Below are 12,776 nucleotides of genomic sequence, written 5' to 3'. Positions count from 1 at the left end.
ACTTCGACTTTTCATTTGAAGTAGCCTTACTATAATCCTGATATATACGATTACCCTTTGATACCAGAGAATTCTTTTATATTCCACCATATTACCAGCAGATATACCAGCAACCTCGTTACTCCTTGGTTTAAATCTCTCCGATAAATCATTATATTTATTTATTGAAACACTATCATATACTCGTCCGCATCTTGTAACGAGAACTGTCATATCAATTATCGGGAATCAATAATCATTACTTTAAAAACGCACAGCATATCTACATCAACAGTTATATGTATAACATTTATCTTTTAGAATTATGGTCTTTCATTCTGAAATTCTGAACAGCACTCAGCCTACAAACCAATACTCTGAATGTTGAAAAAGCTGAATGAAGCAGCAGAAACTATAGACAACCGTAAACGACCTTAATCGTCGGAAGTTTAATGATAAAGAATAGTATGTTGGAAAAGCTCAGAAAAGTTGGAACTGAAAAATGGATTGAACTAACCATGAAGGAGACCAAGGACAAATACAAGGACCATACCCTATATTCAAAGAATCCAGATAATTCTGGATCCGTTGAAATCTTTAGAGAATATCTTGCTCCGAAGTCATGTTAAAATTTTGCGGAAAATCTTTCTCCATCAACCAACGAACTTAGAAATTCCAAAATATCATCATCAATATTTTCGATATTTCTGAGGATATTTTCATAAATATTCTCGTACGAAATTACATACCTCTTCGTGCTTCCTGTGTATCATTATAATGGAAACATTCAATAGAAAATTTAGTACCGAAAAGCAGATTATGCGAAACTATGAAGAAAGCCGTGGATAAATCACAAAGAATAAGTTTGACTTCAAAGAATTCAAAGAATTCAAATAATTCAATGTCTGCTAAGGTCTTTAGTGAATATCTTGCTCATTACTCTAAACCCTTGCAAACAATAGTTTCTATCATCCTCTGATCTTAGATATTCCGAGATATTATCGTATCTTTCATTATAAATATCCTCCATGTTTCTGAAGATATTTTTATAACTATTCTTATCTGAAATCATTAATCTCTTCGTACTATCAGTGTTACATCATATAGAAACTGTTAGTTTCTATATTCTGTAAACTTTCGAGCTTAACATATGAAAGCTATTGAAGTAATGTTGGGAAATTGATGCATAGTTACTTAATACTATTTTTAAAACTTTTCGATAATCAACAAGATTTGAACAATCCGTGTCACCTTAATCAACTCAAACTCAATGTGTGTAGTGTTTATGTTTGAATGCAGAAAGAAAAGTAAATAACATAAACACAAAGATTTATAGTGGTTCGGGTGGATGTTAACTAATCCACCTTAATCCACTTCCCAATTCACTAATCGGGATTTTTGCTTCATTAAGCCTTTTCTTCAAATCCGGTGGAGATCCGATTTACAAGTCTTGTACTTCTTTGTAGACAACAAACCTAATCTTTCTATCCCTTTGAAAGATGACCTCTAACTTAGATCAACTTGTCTTCACCTTGGACAAGTATTAATCCCCAATGGAATTAATCAACTTCCTAATTCCCTTTAAGGAATAAGATAGCTAAGGTATCTTACGCTTCTAGTTACAAAGTACAAGACTCACCATTTCTAGTGATGAAAATCCTAAGACAATTCAAAGGATAATACAACACTAAGTAAACTCACAAAGATAGTAATTTAATAGTAAGTTTACAACCCTGCTACAATCTATGAGATCATAGAACTTCTCTTGCTAATCACCAAAATATATATGAATTATGATCTTGTGATTCTCTGATGAATTTGAATTGAAGCATGCAAGAGGGTCAAATCCTTAAAGCTCCGTGGGTCGACCGCACGTTTTCAGATCACTTTCATCTAGCAGTTGTATGGCAGTTTGAATCCATTCAAACCTGGTTCTTTTAGCCTCTTTACTTCATTTAATACCTGCAAAAGATACCCAACATCCTATACAAGTACTATATGCATTAAGTGTATGATTCTCCTTAGTTGTATCCTTTTGATAGTAACTTGTCATAACCAAAGAGGGAACCCCAACATTCTTGGATACAAGTCTTGATAACCAATTGAAGTAATCTTAGATTTGTCATAATATCTTGTTTGTTTTTAACACACTTGCTTAATTCCTCTTTGATGGTCAACATGTCATTGATGACAATAACCTAGGTAATCACTAAGCATGTTATTATTCATGTTAAAGCTTGCACATAGATTAATTAGATGTGTTAATGATGTCTTACCTAGTGAAACAAATAAGTTCAATTAAGTATGTTGCAAGACATCATGTTAATCAAGACTAAACCATTATTAGACATGTTACTAAACTTAGACATGTCTCTTTTGATATTTCAGTAAGTGTGTTAATACTTATTTAAGCACTTAAGACTACTTGATTATGACATATCAATTGTTATCAACCAAGTTAAACTTAATGCATTTGGGTAGGCTAAGCATACATTTGTAATTTCCTAACCTATGGCATATAGTAAGACAAAATTCATACATATACATATATTAAGTAACTACTAGCAAGTTGACATTTAGCACATAGTCAAATAATACTCATGTATTATGTAACGACCCGACTTTTTCGACTTGCTTTCGTGCTTTGTGTTTTCGCGAAACTGTGTATTTGTGCGTACTGAGCTATATTATACTCTGGAAACTTTCTACATGTTGATTACTTTCATTTATATGTTAAAACGTATCATTAAGTACGTAGGATAGTTAACTTAACCCCCGGACGCCTTTATGACCGTTAGTGTTACTTGACGTTTTTAACGAACTGCGTACACGTTTAACTTTTGTCGTAATCGGAATATTATGACTACGAAATATTGATTGTTATTTTATAATAACCATTACTTAGGTTTTTGGATGCTTAATTACGCTTAGTAATTTACTTATGCTTACTAGTTAGTCTTGTTGGACTTTCTACCTTGTTGGACCTTAGCCCACCCTACACTAGTTAGTGGACTATTTAATTAGCCCAATTATAAATAACTAGTGACCCATTAATAAGTAAGACAAATGCCCATTTATTAGAGGGAACATACTAGCATTTTTGTCAAGTATTATCCTTAATGTTGCATGGGATCCTAACATAAGCACCAACTTTAGACAACCATTAACCAAAAAGCAAAAAAGTGTCCCCCTTGTCCCCCCATACAACCCACGGCCACCATCACCTTCCCACCTCCTCACCACCTATAAATACAAGCCTTATTTCACCCATTTCACACTTAATCTCATTTGCAATTTACACACACTTACTCTCTAATTCTTTCTCTAGCCTTTCTCTCTCTAAAAAGTGTAAGTATTTGATTTTTCTTCTTCTTCTTCCCTTCTCTCTCACGAAATCATCATCATCATCAAAGGGTCTAGCTTTTTAGCTTTTGATCTTGATTACATCTTGTAGATTCAAACATGGATTTGAATCCTTCAAGAACATGAAAGATTCAAGCTTTCTAGCTTTGAATCTTCACCTATTTTGTAGATCTAAATCTTTTAGCTTTAATCTTGTTATTTTGTTATAAAGATTTAAACTTGTGTTTGTAATCTTCATATAACTTAAAGATCCAAGCTTTATGCTTCAAGATCTTCAAGAACAACCAAGATTCAAGCTTTCTAGCTTTGAATCTTCATTTCTTTTGTTGGATCTAAGTTTTCTAACTTATGATCTCATTATTTTGTTATAAAGATCAAAACTTGTGTTTGTGGTCTTCATGTAACTTAAAGATCCAAGCTTTATGCTTCAAGATCTTCAAGAACACCAAAGATTCAAGCTTTCTAGCTTTGTAATCTCATAACTTGTGTGAAAAGAATCCAAGCTCTCTAGCTTAGGGTTCCATCACTTCATTTAATTAAGATTGTGTTCATATTTATTTGATTGAAGTAAAGTTTGTAGCTTTAATTGTAAATAGAACTTGTATTTGTGTTAAGACTAAGGATATGATGTAACCTTGGTTCATCATCCATCTAAGACTCTTAAATGAGTTGTGTTCTTACTTGGTCTTAACATATTGTGTGTTGATGGTTGAATCTTGGTCAAGGTGATGCTAACCCATCAATGAGTTGTACACTTGAAGCTACAAGCATCAAGGATGAGAACCGTGATGAGCATCAAGCACCAAGAACCCCACCGGAGCACTTGTTTACTATTTTTATGGATCTGATCCGATTCCTGGACTTCTGGAAAATTGATTTTCAGTTAGTTCGTTTTGAGTAGATGACTTTTCGTTTAGGCCTCATCTTAATCCGATATACGGTTTAGGATTTATGGCCTTCCGAAAGTCACTACGCCTTTGTAACGTTGTGCTGAAATTTCTGATCTACTCGCACTTAAACCATCGCCACGGTCAAATGAAGATGAGTTAGATTCTGAAAATTGGTCAGCAGTTAGATGACTCACATACGGAGCCATAGCCACTGACTACGCATCTTTTCGATTTGTATAGAGGTCGTAACAGCTGTCCGAAGTCAGCCTTTTGTTTCGATCTCTATTCTTGTTAAACTTACCTTAGTATTGATGAATGATGATGATAATGATGATGTCGATGATGACACTTAAACTTAATTTATTCACTTTTAAACTTATTGGAACAACATACTGACCTAGTGACCTTTGACTTAGGTTGACGACCTTTCGAACCGACTTACTACCTGCATACGTTTCATATCGACTTTTACTGCTTATTCACTGTGAGTTATAGCTTCCCTTTTTACTTATACTATTTTTGGGACTGAGAATACATGCGCTTTTTATGTTTTACTTACTTGACACAAATACTTAAACTTATTGTATGTGTGGGTTATATGACGGCATAAACTTTCCCCTTAGCACGGTAACGTTTAATCATTAGTTTTGAACCGGTGAACGCGAATATTAGATATAGATCCATAGGGTTTGACATCCCCACTCGGGCTAGTCGCGTTAGCATTTAACGGGTGTTTAATTTTTCGAGGACATACGCATTCGCCAAGTATACTTTTAGAGGGTATTACTATTACGTTAAGTTAGTTACCGTTTGCTCACGGATAAGCATATACTTTTCATACTGTTTTGAATATGAAATCTCGTGGTCTACATTACTTTACTGATCACGAACAAACTATAGCTCACCAACATTCGTGTTGACTTTTTAAGCGTGTATTTCTCAGGTGCTTAGACGTTGTTGCTTCCGCTGTTAGATTTGCTATCTTGGTGTTATAGACTTGCTGTATTAGATTTCCGCTGCATTACTTAGAGATGTCTCAATCATGGAACTTTTATCTTGCATTCGTAACTTATGTTATTTTCAAATAATGACTTTGTAACGACCTTTGTGTCACGTTATCTTTTTATGAATGCAAAACTGGTTTTCAAATAGCATGTAGTAATTGACCGTGTAAAGATCCTGTTGTTGACGAATCGTACACGATGGTTTTGTACGGGGCGTCACATATTAGTAGCAAGTAGTCAAGTAATACTTATGTAATGACTAGCAAGAGATCACTAATTAATCTAGGATTAAACATATAATGATGACATAACATTGTATCAAGGCTATGTAAGTTTACTTGCAAATGTGGCATTTTGCAAAATTAATGTATAAATATACATTAATGTCCAACACATGTACAAGGAAGGAACAACACTTGGTTGAGACTTGATGACCATCCTAAGTATGTTTAAATAAATTTTAGGAGCACAAGTTTTCCTGTAACACTTATGTGTTATCCTAAATCAAGGCTAAATCATCATTAATGTGTCATTAGGTGTGATTAACTAAGATTAGTGTTCTAGTGACCAAAACTCTTTTGAATATGAATGGGGCAACTATTCTAAGCATGTTTAAACAAGTTTCATAAATTATAGATGCCCCGAAGTGGTCAAACTTTATTTGATCAAAGATTTAAACAGAACCTTCTGCGGTCGACCCACGGTCAGTTGTGAGGTCGACCGTGCACTTGGTTTCATACCGGGGTGCAGGGTCTTCCACGGTTTGACCTGCGGTCGACTGTGGACCAAACCATGTGATATACAATTTAGTTTAAGCTTTATTTAGTTTGGTCTTTTGCTAGAGTAAGTGTGGATTCGTGAACTTGTATATTTATGTCAACATGTCTACCATCACCTTTAGCTATGTGCATGTGTCATCATCAAAACACTTATTGACATTGGTTAAGATTAATATTATAGTTAAGAATAAACCAACATCTTCCCCAACATTCTCTCCCATTTTGACGATGACAATCACATAAGTGAAGGTGGACATTTATCTATAAATACGCAACCTTCTCCCCCTTTTGTCGAAGCAAAAAGGTTAGCTCCCCTGGAACTAAGCACGCCCTAAGAAAAATGTTCCCCCTTGAATCATAAACGGTGGAAAATAATAACCACGGAATATAAACCACCAAACAAACAATTTTTATTCATTCCTAAGAAGAAGAAAAAATAACAAGATAGGATCATGCATAGTGTCTCACATGAGATTAGCATGAGGATTACAAAGAAGTGGGTTAATGTCTATCATAGGGATGAGATGTGCTTCCTCCACACGTGAACTTGACTAAGAATTTTCTTAGCAGTTTGTAGGTTCGTCGATTTTGACGATGAAGCATGACACGTTGAATGGGTAATAATTGTTCCGTGTTTCAATTTTTAGTTTAGCGATCCGCGAAATGCGAAAGTGAAACTCAAAACAAATTTGAAAACTAAAACGTATGACATGAAACTGAAATTGAAATGCAATGCACGAAATTGAAGCTGAAAACTGAAGAACCGGAACTAAAAACTAAAACGCAAAATTGAAATGTTAAATTGAAAACTCAAATGCGAATTTGAAACTAATACACGAAAATGAAAACTAAAACGTGAAACTAAAAACTAATATGCGAAACTTAAAAACGCGAAACTAAAACATGAAAATGAAAACTACAACACAAAATTGAAATTGAACTGTGAAGCGCAAAACAAATTTAAGATGAAACTGTGTCTCAACTAAACTCGAACCAACCCGTCCCGAGTCTCGATCCAGCCTGTTCGAACCATATTAAAGCTCAATCATTTTGATCCATGACCCGTTTCGACACAAACCCATTTGATCCTTCACTCAATCACGCCCGATCCGTTTGTCAGGTATAATGCCAGTATTTGACCTTCACAATAAACTCGTGGAAGGAAAATAAGTTTACCCGTCCACTTGGTTGAGGTTGCCAGGTTGTAACAAGATTTTTAGTTTTTAGCTTTCGCGCACCTTGTATATTTGGCTAAATGAGAATAAGATCTGAGAAAATGAGTTTATAACCATGAAGTGGTAGCCGAATGGCGATTCTGACTATCATAACAAGGTTGAAAGAAAGATCGGGAGTTCAAATCTATGGAGCATCACCAAACCATTTATGGCATGGAGGTTCACCATGCACGATTCCGGACAGATCGCAAAACACGTTTCGTCTTGAGATTAGTCTGCTCGCAAAGCGGGTCAGAAATTCAGATTCTAAAGGAAAAAATAATGAGTTTTTGGAGAAATTTTTTGCAATCCTTCGTACCAATAACTCATAACAATATTGAATTGAATTATGATGTCAAACCAAATATCGCTAAGCACGTGAGAAGGACAAGCTTGATTCTAAAGAAGAAACCATGTTTTTAATGCGCAATATTCTTTACTTTTTGTGTATAATCACATCATGATTTGATTTAAGCATGTTATAACGACATTGATACAAAAACGACTAAATACTCTTTGGTGTGCATATGTATGTCCTAATCGCCACCAATAATCCTTCATTCTTGTTCATATTCACATTGAACTAATAGAAACTTTATAAATTATTAATACACTATAGCACTTGTTTTAATTTTTATTTTACGAGAAAAAAACGATAATTAAATAACGAACACTTTTATCGAACGATGAAAGAACCGAGAACAACCAAAACAACCAAACATAAACGAGAAGGCTTGAAACTAAAACTATATTTAACCCAAAACTAATAGCTGCCGCTATCTACCAATGAACCTAACCGAGCAAAAGCAAAACTCAAAACCAAACTAAAAACACCAAACAAAGCGAAGCAAAACATACAATCAACAAAAACAGACCCAATAACTAAACCAACTCAATTACAACAATCCTAACCAAAAGAGAACAAGGACAAGATCAAGCATAAAACCGAACAAGCAAAAACAACACAAAGTCATATCATACCGAGGTTTTCGACTGCAAAAGCAAGTTTGCAACTTTTAGGACCCGAATTAGCCAACTTACCATCAACATTAGCAAACTGAACTAACTTCCCCGATCTAGAGGCAAAGGAATAGATCACACTTTGGACGGTCCGTCTCTAACAAAGAACTCGAAGAAAGAAGAATGAGACCTTGTTCCGTCAACCTTTTAAAAAATCCCCGAGCGTTATTACCAAACTCGAGATTATCTTTGTGGTCCCGCGATGAAAAGTCACCTTCATCAACAACCATCTTCATCAACAACCACCTTCATCACACTATAACATTCTGTTGTAGTTTATGTGGTAGTGGTCTGCCTCTTTTAACGAGAGGTCAGGAGTTCGACTCTCGTGGAATGCACAACATTGCATATGAGGTTGCCCCTTAACCCTTGAATTCCAACCAAAGGTGCCTTCCGCTCATCGCGTTGTGGGGACAGTGGGGGAGGAGGGTTTTACCGCCCATGCTCTCGGATTGGGTCAGGTTTCCTTCTGATCAGCAGTTGAGAACGGGTTATGCAACTGTAGGATATGAACGCGTGAGTGGTTTAAATCTTTCTGAATGATATCGAACTACTTAAAAAAAAAAACCCCCTTAAGACACTATACAGCACATGTGATATCCAATTCGTTTGGTGATCTAGCTAGCCTTTAAATTAGAAAAGACAAAATTATGTACTTAATAAAGTGACATCTATCTCCCCACACTAATTTCCCTACTAAAAAATCATACTCCCTCCCAATCTATTATTCATTAATTTAATCCATATATAAATCTCTCAATTTTATTGTTTAGCTAAAAAATGAAAAAGAAGGCTGTAATCTTACAAAAAATATTGATGTCATATATATATATATATATATATATATGCCCATTTTAATTTTCTCTACATTTAATAAAGATGGGCTGGGGGCAAATCAGTTTATTTAATAATATATTTGATATATATTATCTATATATGTAAATTTATATTTATAGGTATATATTAAATTATAATTAAAATTTAATTCAATTTAATACACATAAGGAAAAAACTTATTGATATATATATATATATATATATATATATATATATATATATATATATATATATATATATATATATATATATATTGAAGGAATCCAGAGAAAACTTAGGATGTGAGAGAACTCATGGAATCTACAGATTGAGTTCAATCCACACACACACACACACACACACACACACACACACACATATATATATATATATATATATATATATATATATATATATATATATATATATATTGCAGTTCTCGTTCTTTTTGTAGTTCTCGTTTGAACCTGCTCACTATATATCTAACAAAATCACTACACATTTTTTCATGTATTTTTGAAAATCGAATAAACCACAAAAACTGTAAATCTTAAATCGAACACCCCTACTTGTAATAAGATTGGAAGTGGTGTTTTTTTTATGGGGGATGATTCTCACACACACTTTTTGATCCTCACACACCAATTGAGTATTATTAGAAGAGTAAAAGGTTAAAATAGGTGTTTAAGGATCAAAAAAGTGTGTGTGAGAATCATCCCCCTTTTTTATTAAAAGATGAGAGTATTATTATTATTATTGAATAATGAATGAATAATAGTACTGTAGTCGGCTCACCCCTTTATAATTCCCTTCTACAATCTCCCGAGTTTTCAGCTACCCACAAAATCTTGATCGATCAATTCTCTTTTGTACATCTGTTTCCATTTCTGACAATAGTTTTTTGGTAACCAAAAATGGTACAAACAAAGAAGCTTAGAGGTGTTCGCCAACGCCATTGGGGTTCATGGGTCTCTGAAATTCGTCATCCTTTACTGTACGTATATTCCCCTTTCTATATTATCTCCTTTAACACACACACACACACACACACACACACACACACACACTCACACTCACACACACAAACAAAATATGCATTAAACACTAGTTGTACGGATTGTAGGTTTTATAAAGGTTTCAAAAAGCTGATAAACTCATTTTTACGTACGCCTTATAAGTTGATCAATGAGCTTATGTCTCATTTAATCATAAGCTCAAGTAAAAAAAAGGATTTGGTGAGTGTTAGGGTTGTTCACCGACTCCTCCGAGCCTTGTAGAGCTTTTGTTTCGTTGTTGTTTTTTTCATCTATTAATGAAAAAGATTTATATTTATGTCATCTAAAAAATAAAATAAAAGATAAGCTCAAGTAAAAGAGTAGCTTATACAATCACCACAAATATATATATATATATATATATATATATATATATATATATATATATATATATATATATATATATATATGTGTGTGTGTGTGTGTGTGTGAGCGCGCGCGCGTATGAGTGTCTCTTGGCTGAGACTTGAATCAACTTTTGGTTGAAGGTTACTCTCATACTGCTAGGCTTAATTTAGTAAAAAAATAGTTCTAATTGTTTTTTTTTTTTTTTTTTTTCATTTTATGTAGGAAGAGGAGGGTGTGGCTAGGTACATTCGAAACGGCTGAAGAAGCCGCAAGAGCCTATGATGAGGCCGCGATTCTAATGAGTGGTCGCAATGCCAAGACTAATTTCCCGGTAATCAAAAGCGAGGAGTCTGGCGAAACCGAAATTAGTCCCAATGCGACCACTATCTATCAACCTTCCACTTCAACAACTAATAACGGTCTCTCGGCTATACTAAGCGCTAAACTACGAAAATGTTGTAAATCGCCTTCACCATCACTCACGTGCCTTCGTCTTGACACGGAGAGTTCTCACATTGGCGTGTGGCAGAAACGGGCCGGAGTTCATTCGGAGTCTAATTGGGTCATGACCGTTGAACTTGGAAAGAAGAATGAGATCAGGCAATCCGAAAATGAAGGTGAAGGTTCGACTTCGATGGTGGTGGATATGCCAGAGATGAATTCATCCGGTCCCGGAAGAATTGGTGGTGGTAATGGCGATGAAGAGGATGCAATTGCATTGCAAATGATCGAGGAACTTTTGAACTCGAATTAAGGGACCCATGCACATTAGCTTCAGCCATGTGATTTATGTTATATTAATGATTAATGATTAATGAAAATGAATTCTACTTTTGCTTTATCAAATAGTTTATGTTATAACTTTGCACGTAAGAATTAAAGTGTCTTTTGTGTGTGTATTATTGCATTTGCCAAAAGCTCAGAATCTTTAATATACAATTTGTACTATAGGAAAAGAGAGTAAACAAATGTATATCTATAAATTTCAAATAACATAAAGCACTTGAACTCTTATTATTTATCACGAGTATAAAATTCTCACTCGAGTCAACTTTTTTTTTTTTATGTAACCGAGGAAACCTTCCTATGAACGAGTACATTGACTCTCCCATAGAAGGTTAAACCTCGGGTAATCAAACCCCCCGAGTGCGAGACTGGTACCAGGTGAATTGCGTATTATGCGCACCCTCTAGTCGATTACACTCCATTTTTTGAACAATTTGACATAGCCAGGAATTGAACTCGGGTAGTGTGCTTCATTTGACAACTCAGTCGCCACTCGATTCAACTTAGACTACTTATGGGTGAATTTAAAAGTTGTGAAAAGATTTTGAATGACGTGAGATGTTATAGAGGTAGAGGTACACTGGTAAACAGAGGCGAAACTAGGATTTTTTTCACCGGGGACAAAAAAAAAAAATTTAAACCGTAGCAATTTTTTTGGACAAAATTTAAATATTTTGGGGCAAAAGTTGGATATTTTGGGGCAAAATTTGGAGATTTTGAGGCAAAAGTTGAAGAATTTGGAGCAAAATTTGAAGGTTTTAGGGAAAAATTTGTAGGTTTGGGGGAAAAAAAAATCCAACGGGGACAAAGTCGAAAAACCCAAAAATTTTACACTGAAAAAAAAAATTCACCGGGACGGCCGCCCCCCTCTGCCCCTACACACTTTCGCCCCTGCTGGTAAATGTTGTGAATGGTAAATGTTGTGAAAAGGTGTTAGAGTATTAGGATACAAGTTTGACGTCATCACGTGATCATGACCATGTTCACCTATTTTGGAGGACAAGTCAAAGATCTATAATATTTAATAAATATATTCTGTATTATTTTAGTTATAGTTTGTATCTATTTCTTATTTACATATTATGTACACTGTTGTAATCCTCCTATAAATATATGTATATCGACCCATATAATTTGTGTGGAATGTGAATTACTAATTGTTATCAGAGTGGGAGATCACGAGACTGAGTCAGGCCCTCACGTGTGTCGACGTCTCCACCACTGACAACCCTCCACCACCACATTTCTTAATCTATTGTATTTCTTACCAGGTTCGGCCACCATATCAGTGTCAACTTGATCGTTGATGTGATGGGTTTGTCCCTACGTGTGGCGGTAGGAGAACCTTGGAAGAAGCACTGTCTGACGTGCTCGGTTAGACCACACGTTGAGTTAGGACAACCTCAGAAAAAGCACTATCAAGATCTTGACTAGTGCGTTGTTTTGAATCATTTCGAATTAAGCTCGTGTTGGCTCGCCACCCCTTCGGTTAAGGGTGGTGTTAGAGTATTGGAAGAAGGGC

The 12,776-nt window shown here is 34.9% G+C and overlaps 1 protein-coding gene across 1 annotated transcript; it reads left to right on the top strand.

Moving 5' to 3' along the window:
- The first annotated feature begins 9,979 nt into the window (after positions 1 to 9,979).
- Positions 9,980 to 11,222, top strand: LOC139867492 (ethylene-responsive transcription factor WIN1-like). The gene is made up of 2 exons (XM_071855859.1): positions 9,980 to 10,059; positions 10,691 to 11,222. The coding sequence occupies exons 1-2, from the start codon at positions 9,980 to 9,982 to the stop codon at positions 11,220 to 11,222; spliced, it is 612 nt and encodes a 203-aa protein (XP_071711960.1).
- Positions 11,223 to 12,776: the final 1,554 nt, after the last annotated feature.

This window comes from Rutidosis leptorrhynchoides, chromosome 9 (assembly GCF_046630445.1).
Source record: "Rutidosis leptorrhynchoides isolate AG116_Rl617_1_P2 chromosome 9, CSIRO_AGI_Rlap_v1, whole genome shotgun sequence".
Classification (NCBI taxonomy): domain Eukaryota; kingdom Viridiplantae; phylum Streptophyta; class Magnoliopsida; order Asterales; family Asteraceae; genus Rutidosis; species Rutidosis leptorrhynchoides.
The sequence above is the reverse complement of the archived record's forward strand: the minus strand, read 5'-3'. Positions and strand labels throughout refer to the sequence as shown.

Bases quoted from the DNA above. Each gene is read 5' to 3' on its own strand.
- LOC139867492 (XM_071855859.1), top strand. From the start codon at position 9,980: ATGGTACAAACAAAGAAGCTTAGAGGTGTTCGCCAACGCCATTGGGGT. The intron at 10,060-10,690 runs GTACGTATATTC...CATTTTATGTAG, and splicing joins GAAATTCGTCATCCTTTACT to GAAGAGGAGGGTGTGGCTAG.